Source organism: Chrysemys picta, chromosome 7 (genome assembly GCF_011386835.1).
Source record: "Chrysemys picta bellii isolate R12L10 chromosome 7, ASM1138683v2, whole genome shotgun sequence".
In the NCBI taxonomy this organism is placed as follows: domain Eukaryota; kingdom Metazoa; phylum Chordata; order Testudines; family Emydidae; genus Chrysemys; species Chrysemys picta.
This window is the reverse complement of record NC_088797.1, coordinates 125081062-125095735: the sequence shown is the minus strand read 5'-3', so window position 1 is coordinate 125095735 and position 14674 is coordinate 125081062. Positions and strand designations below refer to the sequence as shown.

The 14674-nt window shown below is 44.6% G+C and overlaps 1 protein-coding gene across 4 annotated transcripts in view; it reads left to right on the top strand.

The window, feature by feature from the left end:
* The first annotated feature begins 287 nt into the window (after window positions 1–287).
* WBP1L (WW domain binding protein 1 like) overlaps window positions 288–14674 on the top strand; it is a 76677-nt gene continuing 62290 nt past the window's right edge. Inside the window, exon 1 of one of the 4 annotated variants that reach the window (XM_008179776.4) lies at window positions 288–491. In XM_008179776.4, coding sequence (XP_008177998.2) covers window positions 405–491 — 87 coding nt within the window. In that variant the 5' untranslated portion in view covers window positions 288–404. Of the gene's footprint in view, window positions 492–619; window positions 819–1736; window positions 1859–6854; window positions 7184–14674 lie in introns of those variants that run through there. The other 3 variants (XM_065552626.1, XM_065552628.1, XM_065552627.1) reach the window with 3 other exon arrangements.

Below are 14674 nucleotides of genomic sequence, written 5' to 3'. Positions count from 1 at the left end.
TGTGTGTGTGTGTGTGTGTGTGTGTGTGTGTGTGTGTCTCTCTCTCTCTCTCGCAGGCACAGGCTGGCCCTGAGCTATCATCCACCTCCCTCCCACCGCCGGCCCTTTAAATGTCAGGCGCCGACTTCCCCCTTCCATGTGCTTCCGCCACACCCACCATGGCAGCCAAACCGGAAAAAGTTCTCCCCGGGCCGCACTCAAGATGGCGGCTCACGGGATTAGCCCAGCCCCAGTCACGAGCGGAAGCGGCATGAGCCAATGACAGGCAGAGCGGGGCGTGGGGCGGCCCAATGGGAGGCGAGGTGGGCGGGGCGGCAGCCGGGGCGCCCCTCTGCTCCCGTCCTGTCCCGTCCCGGGCCGGGCCGCCGTAGGGTTAGGTAGGCGGGGAGCGGGGGGTGGGGGGGATGGAGAGGAGGCTCCTCGGCGCCATGGCCCTGCTGCTCTTCCAGGCCCTGCCCGAGGGGCTGCCGGCCAGCGTGGAGCCCGCCCAGGTAGGGGCCGGGGGGGCCGGGCTGGCGGAGGAGGGGCTGCGGCTGAGGGGGCAGGGATAGGAGGGGGGGGGCAGCAGGCTTGGGGGGCAGGGATAGGCCGGGGGGGGGGCAGGGATAGGCGGGGGGGCTGCCCCAGAGGACAGGCCTTGGGAGGGGGCGTTGATCTCTCAGGGGTGTGAAGTGGGGGGGCTCGAGATGCAGCTCCCTGGGTCGAGGGGAGAGGGGGTGTTTCTTTGGGGCTGGGGGAGGGGCCTGGCCCAGCAGGCTGCCCTCCCCTCCCCCCATGCCTGTGTACCCCCTTCATACCCGGGAAAGGGGTCTAATCAGGTTAGTACCCTCGCCTTCGTTTCTGTGCTGTTAATTTCCTCACTACGCTGCCCTACCCACCGTTCAGATTTCTCCCCTTATTCTGAGCTCCCCAGGAGAAGAATCTGAACCCTCCCTGCTTCCCTTCCCATGTTCAGTTGAATCTTTTTGCCTCTATGTTTTCATGTTCTTGTACCTCACCCCATTGCCCTATGTCAGCCCTACCCTGCCATTCTTACTGTATGTGGTGGGTGTATGATGTACCCGGGTAAAAGAGAAATAACCAGCCAACCCCCAATAATTCAACAGATTATTAGGTTTAAATCCAGAAGAGATAATTATGATCCTGTATTCTGACCTCCCGTGTAACTCAGATCATGGACTGTCACCCAGATATGTGTCCAGCTCAAAACATATTGTTCAGGACACCCAGTCTTGACCAACTGATGGAGAATTGACCACAAAATGTATGATCTTCTCCTGATGGTATATATTTACCAAGGTGATTGAAAATCTTGTTTTGCTGAGTGGCATGAAGGCTGCTGTTTTGGAGTGCTGACTATCTTGAATCTTTTAAATATTTTCAAATGCAGCCTATCTGTGACCATGGAAATTGTCGATCTGTTAAATCTTTGTGTCCTTTCCTGTGGGGGCTAGTGCAAAATTGTACCCTATTGTGTATTCTCGACAGTGTATTTGGTTTGGTTTTACTGACCCAAGCGATGGGGCTTCTACCACTTCCTTTGGGGGAGGGATAGCTCAGTGGTTTGAGCATTGGCCTGCTAAACTCAGGGTTGTGAGTTCAATCCTTGAGGGGGCCATTTAGGGAACTGGGCTAAAAATCTGTCTGGGGATTGGCCCTGCTTTGAGCAGGGGGTTGGACTAGATGATCTCCTAAGGTCCCTTCCAACCCTGATATTAAATTAAAAAAAATAATGTAAATACATTTTTCAACTTTGTGAGAACGGCAGTGTGCCATTGAGGGGGAGGAATTATTTCTAGAAAACTGTGGACCTCTGTGTTCCCTTATATACAAACAAAGATGTAGTAGCTGCTGTAAAGTGAGTAGAAGATATCTGTTAGTCCCTGCCTCACGATGTGTGTCAAACAAGAAGGAATTGGTGAGGGTGACATGGCACTGGGAATACAAGCAAGTTTCAGAGTAGCAGCTGTGTTAGTCTGTAGCCGCAAAAAGAACAAGAGTACTTGTGGCACACTACTTGTGTATGCAATTTGTACATCTAATCTTTTAAATCAATACCACAGCAAAATAGACCTTGGTGGATATGAGAAGTGGGGATAGGGGGAGGAAGACAGCGCGAGAGTGAATGGGCTGCTTTAAAAAGTTTATGTATTTCATGGGTGAAGGTACACTGTTCTTGGTAGTGTGTATTTCCTGTGGAGACCAGATAGAGGCAAGAAGATATTTTGTAAGTTTCCTTTGTATAGTTTTAGTTCATATATATAAAATTTGCTACATTGCTTATTTTAGATCTTAGGTTACCTCTGCATCTCAAACACCTAGAGTTATTTCACAGCCTACGATGAATTGTCGTCAGAAATGTGAAATCTTGAAAATAAGCTTATAACAAAATTTTATTCATGTACACCTGCATCCATGCCACTTTATATTTGTGATTCCTTCAGATCTTATAAATAACATTGCTAAAGCTAGGATGGGGCAGTACTTGCACTGGAAGACCTAAAGAACGTTGAGGTATTTATTATTGCAGGGAATGTGTTGTGTAATTCAGTACTGTACGTTGAGCTCTTAGTGTTGAGCTTGTACTGAACAAATGTTCCCAAGAGCGTGCTCTGTTGCAGATGATTCTGATTTTCAGATTAAAAATAGTCCAGGATGCTTGTAGTCTTTACCAAAAAATTTCCTATAGTAACTCTTATTTTATTGCTCTATACCATCTGGACTTCAATTTGCTTAACCACTCTCTGCCTCCTTGAGCATTCTTTGCAATTTCAACTGTATCCAGGAAACTGGAATTAATTTTGAGAGTATGTATTAGTAAATTATGGGTTTAAAATATTGTAGTTATCCAAAAAACAACCACTACAAATCAAGAAATTTAGAGTTAAGGTTAAACTGAAAAGAAAATCAAACAGTTAAGGAGGTTTGGATTCTTTAACTGTGCTCTGTAGTGACACTATAAATGGGGGGGGGGGTGGAGATAGGGGAGTGAAAAATAAATATTTCAAAAAAATCCGCTTTATCAAATCTGGAACCATAAACTCTAAAATGCATTAATCATAATTCTGTGGTGTTGTATCATGTCACTATAGGGTAGAATAAAAGTAGTTTGAAAGCTTTTTCTGTACATTTCCATGCCTAGTATGTATGGATTTCTTACCTAAATTACAACTACATTCTGTCAAATGTAGCTTATGCACAGAGTTCAATGAGGTATAACTAATATGAAAAGTTTGAAGAGCCTGTGGTGTTCCACTCTTAAGATCATTTGGGACAAAACAGTCTGACAGAGCTTAAAGGACACATTTTACAAGTCTTCTCAGTGTAATGGTTTTACTTGTAAAATGTCTCGCGCCAAGTTCAAAATCAATGTTCTAATTTTGGGGATAATACTCTTTAGTCTTTATACATAAGAAGGAGGCTAAATCCCTGCTTTAAGTGCAAAACAGCTCTGCAGTTGAAGCTATGTCAAGCATTATCATAGTATGACATTTCTATTTTTTTTTAATAATATATGGAGATATACCTGTCTCCTAGAACTGGAAGGGACCTTGAAAGGTCATCAAGTCCAGCCCCCTGCCTTCACTAGCAGGACCAAGTACTGATTTTGCCCCAGATCCCTAGGTGGCCCCCTTAAGGACTGAACTCACAACCCTGGGTTTAGCAAACCAATGCTCAAGCCACTGAGCTATCCCTCCCCCGTTCTAAATTTTTGTATAACATGGGTGTACACTGTTAAACAGCTGCCACATTTCACCTGAGATGAGGCTGCATTTAGCACCTGGGGTTCGAGCTGGTATCCTGCCTCAGGTAGAGGCCTGTGCCTGAAACATCAGAGCAAGGTAAAAGCTCCATAATCCACCGATGGGTGTGGTGAGGGTACAGGTCCTTCTTTTTAGGCCACAGGTACACTAGAGACCTTACAGTGGCACAGCTGTACTGATGCAGCTTCGCCTCTGTAACGTTTCCTGTGTAGCCGCTCTATGTTGACGGGAGAGAGCTCTCCCGTTGACATAATTAAGCCAGCCCCAATGAGCGGCGGTAGCTATATCGGTGGGAGAGCGGCTCCTGCTGACTAGCGCTGTCCCCACCGGCCCTGCTGTTGGTGTAACTTATGTCACTTGGGGGTGTTTTGTCACACCCCATGAGCAACATAAGTTATCCTGACAAAAATGCTAGAGTTGACATAGCCTTAGACTCCAGAAGACCTTTGTTGGCCTACTCACTTTTATTCAGTGAGTGAAGTTATTCCTGTATCTTTAAAAGTGCCTTGAGATCCTTCGGAATGAAATCTGCTGTATATAACCGGAGGCCATATTACACCTCTGCCCCAATATCTTTTGAGACTATTGGTTTTGGCTCACTGATTTCTGCAGCTTTGGCAGGAGACGGGGGATCAAAGTACATTCTGTACTTGCTCAAAATGGGAATCTCTAAGTAACTCTGCAAGTTGGAGAAAGGACTCCATGTCCTGTGATAGTTGCACCATAATTGAACTGGCTGTCCACCTGTGCATAGCATGTTTTCCCATCAATTAAAACTCTTGTTTTATACATGGCTGTGAACTCAGAATCATACATAGTATTACGTGATTTACTCCTCAGCTAAGATGTCAGTGGAGAAAATTTATTTCTATACAACAAATGTAAAATCTGGTTTGAAAATGTAAAATGTATCCTGGTAAGTCCTTGGTGGGTTTCTTTTTGTTTGTTTGTTTTGGAGTAATTGGGGCTGCTTTTAACTTGAACTCATAATTATCTTTCTGAGAATCCACTACAGTAAAAAAAAACAAAACACGTATTTAAAAATACAACCCAGAAAATTCTTATAAGGCTGGATTCTAGCGAGGCTGGTTATAGCTAACTGGCTGTCAGCCATAGCGCCTTGTTCTTTGATCCTGTCAGACCTCACAAGCCAAGCAGGGTCAGGCCAGGTCAGGGCTTGAATCTCAGCATCATCCAGCAGGTGGCATTCTTCCCTGCATCTGATGAAGTAGGTTCTAGCCCCCGAAAGCTTATGCCCGAATAAATGTTAGATTCTAAAGTGCCACAAGTACTCTTCGTTCTTTTTATTCTTCCCTCTGAGTCTCTTCTGAACCAATGGCTCCGTATAGTGCTGCTGGATATATGTATTATTCTGGCCAAATTCCATCAAAGGATATTTATCTGGCCTGCCTACCTAAAATAATTCTCCCAAATTTTATTCTTCTCAAAATTCTTCTCTTCCTAAACATCCATCTCTAATCCCTTATACTGTTTGTAACAATGGTATCTGAAAAAAACAAGGAGGAGTCCTTGTGGCACCTTACAGACTAACAAATTTATTTGGGCATAAGCTTTCGTGGGTTAGAACCCACTTCATCAGATGCATTGAGTGGAAAATACAGGAGCAGGTATAAATACATGAAAGGGTGGGAGTTGCCTTACCAAGTGTGAGGTCAGTCTAACGAGACAATTCAATTAACAGCAGGATACCAAGGAAGGAAAAATAACTTTTGAAGCGGTAATGAGAATGGCCCATTTCAGACAGTTGACAATAAGGTGTGAGTAACAGTAGGGGGGAAATTAGTACTGGGGACATTAGGTTTAAATTTTGTAATGACCTAACCACTCCCAGTCTTTGTTTATGCCTCATCTGATGGTGTCCAGTTTGCAAATTAATTCCAGTTCTGCGGCTTCACGTTGGAGTCTGTTTTTGAAGCGTTTTTTTGTTGAAGAATTGCCACTTTTAGGTCTATTATTGAGTGACCAGAGAGACTGAAGTGTTCTCCTACTGATTTTTGAATGTTATGATTCCTGATGTCTGATTTGTGTCCATTAATTCTTTTGCGTAGAGACTGTCCAGTTTGTCCAATGTACATGGCAGAGGGGCATTGCTGGCACATGATGGCATATATCACATTGGTAGATGTGCAGGTGAACGAGCCCCTGATGGTGTGGCTGATGTGGTTAGGTCCTATGATGGTGTCCCTTGAATAGATATGTGGACAGAGTTGGCACCGGGGTTTGTTGCAGGGCTTGGTTCCTGGGTTGCCTGTGGTATACTATAGCTTGGCATTATTAAACCAGGGTCACATTTAATGTGAGTGGTAGCTGTGTTTCAGTGGTAGTTGTGATATTTCTTGTATATGTAATAGTTCATATTTCAATTTACTCAGAAACATTTTGGTACAAGGCATTACATATAGTAAATGTAAGATTATTATCCTTTTCCTGTTTAAAGTATATTAGGCAGAAAACAGAGTAGGATTAAATAATCAAATTTAATCATGGTAAAAGTTTAATAGTGGGGTGTATCATGGTTTCATACTAGGTCCAGTGTTGTCTAATTATGTTTGTTATTGATCTGGAAAGGATGAGTAGTAAGTTAGCAAAAGGTGCAAATGAGAGAGATCCGTTCAGGCTCGTTGAATCCAGACAGGACTGTGGTGTACTTGGAGAGATCTAAGCGAGCTAGGTGAATAGGTAACAGGATGGCAAGTGAAGTTCAGTGTTCATAAGTGCAGAGTAATGAACTTTGGAGGAATACATTTAACTATTCATACCCCTCAGAGTTCTACATTAACGGTATCAATGCACGAAAGGGACCTGGGAGTCATTGCAGACAGCTCAATGAAAACTCTGCTCAATATGCAGCTGTAGTCAAGAAAGCAAACAAGATGTTAAGATGAATAAGGAATGGTATGAAGAACGTTATAATGTCTTTATTAATCAATGATATCTCATCTGGAAGGTTGCGTCAGGTACTCTCTCTCACAGAATTAGGTAGGGTTCAGAGAATGGTGACAAGAATAATCAAGGATATAGAAAACTGGTGTGAAGAGAGATTGAGAAGACTGGGATTGTTTATTTTAGAAAGGAGACTGTGACTGGGTGTACCTCCCCTGCACTGATCCTACTCGGGTTAACCGCATGCTGTGAGATGAAGAGGCCATGCCCCCTAACCCCTGACGGGCATGCTCAGCCTGGAGACAAGATATAAAAGGGAGTGGCCCAGCTCAGTTTGTGCTGGCTGAGGAGAAGAGCGGATATATGCTGAGGGCTCCTGCCAGGGAGTTGCTGGCTCTACAGACGATGGAGGCCAAGCCAGTGGGGTCGACCGCGGAATCCCCGCTGACCCTGGGGGACGAGAGTGGGCCAGAAGGCCGACACCCCTAGGAGAACTGACAGAGCAGGAAACAAAGGTAGGAAGCAAGCCAGGGAATGCAACTGTTAAAATAGGAAACTGAGCCAAACCATAGACTACCGGTTTCTTAGGGCCCTGGGTCGGGACCCAGTTGAGAATGGTGGACCCGGATCCCCGTACACTGCCCCACACCTATCGTAGGTGTGGGCACTGCTCAAGGACTCTGGCCATTAGGCCACGCTGCCCTGAGAGTAAGGGCAGCCCCAAGGACTCCGGCTGCTAGGCTGCATTGTCCTGCTTTATAGGCTAAAACAGTAGTATCTACTCTAGCCACTTCAGCCATAACCCCTTGTCACACGCAACCTGCTATCCTGTGAACGGGGTGTACCTACCCCGCGACAGAGACAAATAAGATATAAAGAAGGTACCTCAAAAACTTCTCCCTGTCTCTTAACACAAGACCTTCTGTGAAATTAGAATGTGGAAAATGCAAAACTAATAAAATACATTTTTCACATAATGCATAATTAGACTGTGAAGATTGTCACAAGAAGATGATGCCAAGAATTTAACAAGCTTCAAAAAGGGATTGGACACTTATATGGTTATCATATGAGGGATAGGGATAGCTCAGTGGTTTGAGCATTGGCTTGTTAAACCCAGGGTTGTGAGTTCAATCCTTGAGGGGGCCACTTAGGGATCTGGGGCAAAATCAGTACTTGGTCCTGCTAGTGAAGGCGGGGGGCTGGACTCAATACCTTTCAAGGTCCCTTCCAGTTCTAGGAGATGGGATATCTCCATTAATTTTTTTTATTTTATTTTATCATGAATATCCAGTGCTTATGATTAATACTAACAAATTTTGGAAGGAATATTAAACCTCATGTTTCAGGGCTTAATCCATTCTCTAAGATTAATAGATTAGAAGGCCAGAAAGGACCATTGTGATCATCTAGTCTGAACTCCTGTATGTCATGGGTCATAGGCAGGGCCCTACCAAATTCATGATCAATTTTGGTCAATTTCACGGTCTTCGAATTTTAAAAATAGTAAATTTCATGATTTGAGCTATTTAAATCTGAAATTTCACGGTGTTGTAATTGTAGGGGTCCTGACCCAAAAAGGAGTTGTGTGGGGGTCAGAAGGTTATTGTACTGGGGTTGCGGTACTGCTACCCTTACTTCTGCGCTGCTGCTGGTGGCGGTGCTGCCTTCAGAGCTGAGCAACGGGAGAGCAGTGGCTGCTGGCTGGGAGCCCAGCTCTGGTATGGTATTGCCACCTTTACTTCTGCACTGCTGCCTGCAGAGCTGGGCCCTCAGTCAGCAGCCGCCACTCTCTGGTCACCCAGCTCTGAAGGCAGCAGCACAGAAGTAAGGGTAGCAATTCCATGATCCCCCTTAAAATAACCTTGTGACCCCCCTGTAACTCCCTTTTTGGTCAGGACACCAATTTGAGAACTCTGGTCTCCCATGTGAAATCAGTATAGTATAGGGTAAAAACACACAAAATACCAGATCTCACGGTGGGAGACCAGATTTCATGGTCCTTGATGTGTTTTTCACAGCCATGAATTTGTTAGGACCCTAGTCACAGGACTTCCCTGTTTGAACTACAACATTTCTCTTAGAAAAAACATCCAGTCTTGATGTTGAAAATTGCCAGTGATGGAGAATCCACCACAACCCCTAGTAAGTTGTTCCAGTAGTACTGGCACAACATTAGCTTTGTTCCAGTTGTCTGGAACCACCCAGTGTTCCAAGAGGTCTAATCTCATAGATCAGATTGAGACTGTGGGCAGAATATACCAAGTGTGCTACTGCAGGATTCTTTCACCTTCTTCAGAAGTATCCGGTACCAGTCACTGTCAGAGACAAGATACTGAATTAGATGGATTTCGGATCTGAGCTGATCTGGCAAAACCTAGGATCTTGTTGTGTAACAGGCTGCTAAATGTTTAAAGATAATAACCTTAGACAAAACTCTTTTAGATGGTAACCTCTTTAGGGCAGGGACCATGTCTTACTATGTGTTTGGAAGGTATCTAGTACTTTTTGGCTACTCATACATGTCTTTGTTCCTGAATGTGAGCCAAGGATAATGACACATGTCTCCATCTATATGATGAGTTCCTTTCATTACTGGGTGTCTCATTTGCCAGTCTGCAGACTGCTTTTCAAACAGTTAATGCTTGGGAGGAGGGCTGAATTTATATAGCACTGTCTTCAAACTATCTCTCTCTTGTCATTTTGACTGTAGTTGAATGTTAAGTCTCTTGTGATCTGAAGTTTAGATAAAATAGCCTTTGCAGATGTTACATCACCAGTGATTGCATTCCATTTGCCAGGACGTAGCATTTCCCCTCAAAGTCTGTTTCAAATTGCAGTGTCAAAGAATTTCATTAGAAAAACAAAAAACTTAAGTTAACCTGTCCTTGCTCTTACTGGCAGTGTGGGATCTAGTGGTTAGGCCATGAGACTAGAAATCAGGAGTTGTGGATTCTATTCCTAGCTCTGCCACTGATTCGCTCTGAGTCTTGAGGGAAGTCCTTTGACCTCTGGTGATTCTTTTCTCCATCTGCAAAATGAAGATACTTGCCTGCCTCACAAGGATGAATGCAAGTCACCAGAGAAATCTAAAACTATTTTCCTTCCCATCATTCTCTACACTTGAAAACACTGTGGGCAGCTTTCACCTAATGGAATGATTGAAGCTGAGACCCTCCTTAACAAACATCAGCATGCTGAAACTTGAAAAATGTAATACCAAAAATAAGTTTGTGTTTTTAGATTGGGGGAGGTAAGAGGCAAGTTTTGTGTGGTGTTGCTCTTTGCTGCTTTATCTCAATTCTCTGTTGCCACATAGCTTTGGGCTGATAGGAGGCATGTGTGGTAAGTGATTGCTAATCAAGATTTCAAGGCTGTGTTCCCTGAGTTAACAAATCACAGCCAAAACTCACCTGTGTTCATTGGCCTGTAACAAAACAGCTACACTTACAGGAACAAAATGATAGGGAATGGAGAGACTTCTACATACATAATACAGTGTAATGCCTTTAAACAAAAATCTTCCTACTGTAGTCTCCAGTCGCAAAGATTTTAGAAAATGAGGAACTAAAGCATTAAATGGTCTTTGTTTTCCTGTAAAACTTGGATAGATTTGTATTTATAAAAAATTGTTTTATATTTTCCCTGTGAAGTGTTTAGAACTCTTGGAAACTGGAAAATGATAGCAGTAGAAGTGTATTTAGAAAATGAATGTCCTACTTCAGGGTCTTTGAAGACCCTGGGAACCTGTTATGTGCAGATTGTGCAGTGTCTGAATCAGTGAGACAAATGCTAAGGTTTCTATTATGCATAGTAATTTAGTATCTCTGCTTCAAAAAGGGTTACAAAAGTCATTTACTGACTGTGGGTGGAATTTTCAAAAGCACCTAATTGGTAGGTTTGCAGTGTTATAGCCGTGTTGGCCCCAGGATATTAGAGAGACAATTGATTTAGGACACAAGTCTCATTTACTTTCAGTGGGGGTTAGGTGCCTTGAAAATTCCATCTTGCTTGCTTACAGTATATTATACACTATATCAGGGGTTGGCAACCTTTCAGAAGTGGTGTGCCGAGTCTTCATTTATTCACTCTGATTTAAGCTTTCGTGTGCCAGTCATACATTTTAACGTTTTTAGAAGGTCTCTTTCTGTAAGTCTATAATATATAACTAAACTATTGTTGTATGTAAAGTAAATAAGGTTTTTAAAATGTTTAAGAAGCTTCATTTAAAATTAAATTAAAATGCAGAGCCTCCCGAACCGGTAGCCAGGACCCGGGCAGTGTGAGTGCCACTGAAAATCAGCTCGCGTGCCGCCTTCGGTACATGTGCCATAGGTTGCCTACCACTGCACTATATACAGGAATTGATGCCGCTTCCTCTGAGGTGGAATGCAGAAGTTCAATAGTGCACAGTAACATTGCACAACACTTCAGAACTGGAATTGGAGGGACTATTTTATCCATCTGAAATGATGTGGGAAATTAGGGAGACGGAATGTAAATACATAGATTAGAATTTGGCAAAAATGCTGGAATTAACACCATTACATTTGCAAAAAGTGCCATGGTATCTTTTAATGATTAGATGAATGCTTAGTATCTTGATGATACATCTAGTACAAAAAACAGAACTTCTGTGACAAAGCACCTCTGCAAGCCATTTGCAGTCTTGTTTTCAATGCTGACTGGAAAGAAATGTAGTGGAAGCAGTGGTAGAGCAGGATTAAGGATAAACGTCAGCTATCACCAATGAATACTATGCCCTAAAGCAGTGTTTCTCAACCTTTTTGATACCAGGGACTGGCTTTCTGCCTTCCTAAACTGTGTCAGGGAGATCTCGGGGACCAGCGCGGGTCTGTGGGTTGGTCGTTGAGAAACGCTGCCCTAAAGCGTCAGGTTATAATCCTGAGTTTAAAAAAAGAACAGAATAGTCAGAGTACTGCAATCATCCTGGGGAATTCACTTCAACAGGGGCTTATAGTCAAATACTGTAGCAGACTAATTTTTTTTGAGCAATAAAAAATATCTTTTATTAGCTTTGAATAGAAAGGAGTTATCAAATATCATGCCAACCAGAGTTCTTGAGATCCACATTTTGTTGCACATTTGGCCTCCTATGCTGCTGTACTGCCAGTTTAGGTGATGCTCCACAGACTTCAGGAGCCAGCAGGGCTGGGAAGAGAAGGTGACCCATCCTTGGCAGTTAGGTCCCCTGCTTCTCTCTCTGCTTTCCCTTCCCTTTTAAAGCAGTAGAGCATGGCCTCTGAGGACGGGAGCCCATTGTGATCCCAGGGCAAGGGAAGCAGCTGGGGCCTATATGGTTTTCACAGACAGAGGAAGAAGAAGAGGCCCTAGGCTGCTGTGTTCTTCATCGGGTTAGGAGGCTCAACTTCTCTCTCCCTTCCTGTGAAAACTGTAATGGGGGCCCCATTTTTCTCCCTTCCCTTTCCCCTAACCATCGATCCTTCCGAGACCCCTCTCCCCTTTTGGAGGGGAAGTGTAGCGAGGAGAAGGGGCGGGGGCTACAGCTGCTGGAGGAGGAGAGCTGAGGACCTTCTGCGTCTTTGGTCGGGTGGTGGTAGCATGACAGTACCAACGCAGTCCAGCTAAGGTAAGTCTGGCCTGCATTTACTGAATTTGGGGGCAGCCTGGTCAGGGATCTCCCCTCCTGTCTTATGAGAAGCCTGGGCAGGGAACATCTCTGCAAATCCTTGAGTAGGGAACCTCTCCTTAACCTCCTCTCCTGTAAGAGAGTGCAGATCTGTTCATTTGATCCACACAGTGAGAATAAGTTAAAAAGAAGTTTGATCGTTACTCCAGGTGTTCCACGCTTAGGTCATATGTCACGCATTTAAATGTCTTGTTGTACATTGGTAAGGGTTGAGGTGTAAGCTAATGGCCACAAGGATCAGAAAGGAATTTTCTCTCCACTGCCTGCGTGTACAGCATTGTGTAACTGGGTATGTGCGTTATATTTTTCACCTTCCTCTAAAACAGCAGTTATTGGCTACTGCTGGCTGGAGAATACTAGAAATGATCAATTAAGGGTCTGATAAATCCTATATGCCAATTACAGGTCAAATTATGAATGCAGGTCACAATATGAACCCCAAACCAATTCTTGAGCACATAACATGAGGAGAATGAGTGGGAAGGAAAAATTATGTTCAAAACACATTATCCCTCTAAGAATGGTGTAGATGCAGTATTGTGGTCTCTGAATACCTTGATCCTTTGGAATCTAGCAAATAGATGATGGGCAGTGTTCCCTCTAATTTTTCCCACGCGTGTGCAGAATGAATTTTGTTATCTGCACCAATAAGGAGGTGGTGTGTGACACATCACCTCCATATTGGTGCACATAACAAAATTTATGTGGTGGGTGTGGGGCCGAGGGGTTCAGAGTGTGGGAGGGGGGTCAGAGCTGGGGTAGAGGGTTGGAGTGCAGGGGTGTGAGGGCTCTGGCTGGGGGTGCAGGCTCTGGGGTGGGGCTGGGGATGTGGGGCTCAGGGCTGGGGCAGAGGGTTGGGGTGTGGACTCTGTGCTGGGACCAGGGGATGAGGGGCTCAGGGCTGGGGCAGAGGGTGCGGGGAATGAGGGCTCCGGCTGGTGGTTCGGGCTCTTGGGTGGGGCTGCGGATGTGGGGTTTGGGGTGCAGGCTGCCCTGGGGTTATGATGGGGAGAGAAGACTTCCGCCCCCCCCCCCCCACAGCGCTCTCTCCCTGCAGCAGCACCTGGGGGGGGGGGGAAGGAGACACCTCTCCCTGCCGTGGCAGGCCAGGAGCTGGGCTAGGTTTGGCCCAGGGGAGGGGCGCCTGTCCCCCAACCATGGCAGGTCGGGGGCCAGGCTAGCTTCGGGCCGGGGGAGGGGCACCTGTCTCCCGGCTGTGGCAGGTCTGCCAGGGCTTGGTCCCCTGTGCATCTGCACTGCACTTAATAGGCTGCTGCACAACTTACCGGGACCTTAGATGATGGGTGTGTTTGTATTAATGGAGTTACATGCCTGCACTTGGAGGAAAATAAACATTTGGATGGGTTTCTGGTGCGCTATTGCTGCATATCCCGTCTGAGTGACTTGACTGACTTATGCCTCTTTGTTCCATGCGGAACATGGGGTCTTCACCATCGCCTTCCATCTCTGACAGGCTCTTGCTGCACTCTTAGCTTCTTCTGTTATCATTTTGATGGCTTTCAGTTCTGCTTCTGTCGTGCGTTTCCATGTTGTGCTCGGTCTGCTTGTTGCCTCTTGCCCCGGGGATTTCAGTCCAATGACTGTTTTGTTATGTTGTTCCGGTCTTTCCTCCATTTGTGTCCTAGCCCTCTCCATTTTGGTTCTGTAAGTTCCTGTCCTGCATCTCCAGTATAGAGGAATCTAATTTTTTGAAGCCTAAACACTTAAACTGCCATTACAGTTTTTTTTAAACAGTTGGGATAGATTCCTAAATGAGTGACACACATGATCGTTGTCAAAATTCTTATGAAGAAAACTTCTGTCTCTTGCACAACTTTAAGTGTTTTCCAATCTTTGTAAGTCATTGTCCTTTCTTTCAACACTGGGTGCAGGGTAAAACTTAGTTTGTTTATATCTTTAATTCTCACCTTTAATTATATAGTTTTTTTTTTAAATGTTCTCTGGATTGTACAAATATTGCATATAAAGGCCTCTGGCTGATTCTGCATTTGTCAGCATTTTTCATCCCCACCCCAAAACCAGACATCTTGTCAATTCCAAACTAAGAGCCTTTGAGGGCGCAGTATCTTGATGAACATGCAAATTAGAGATTAGTGTAAAGCCTGTGGTAATAGAGGGGGCTGAACAGCCAGGCTTTCTTAAAGGAGGTACATTTTCATGAGGGCGAACTTTAAAATAGCACTTTATCTCTTGTAACACTTTAAAAATATTTTCTTTTGTATATTGTCAGACCTTTAAAGGAAAAGCACAAGGATGGTATTAAGAATTCTTACATTCTAATCCTGGTTCTGCCATTGACTTGCTTATGAAGCAT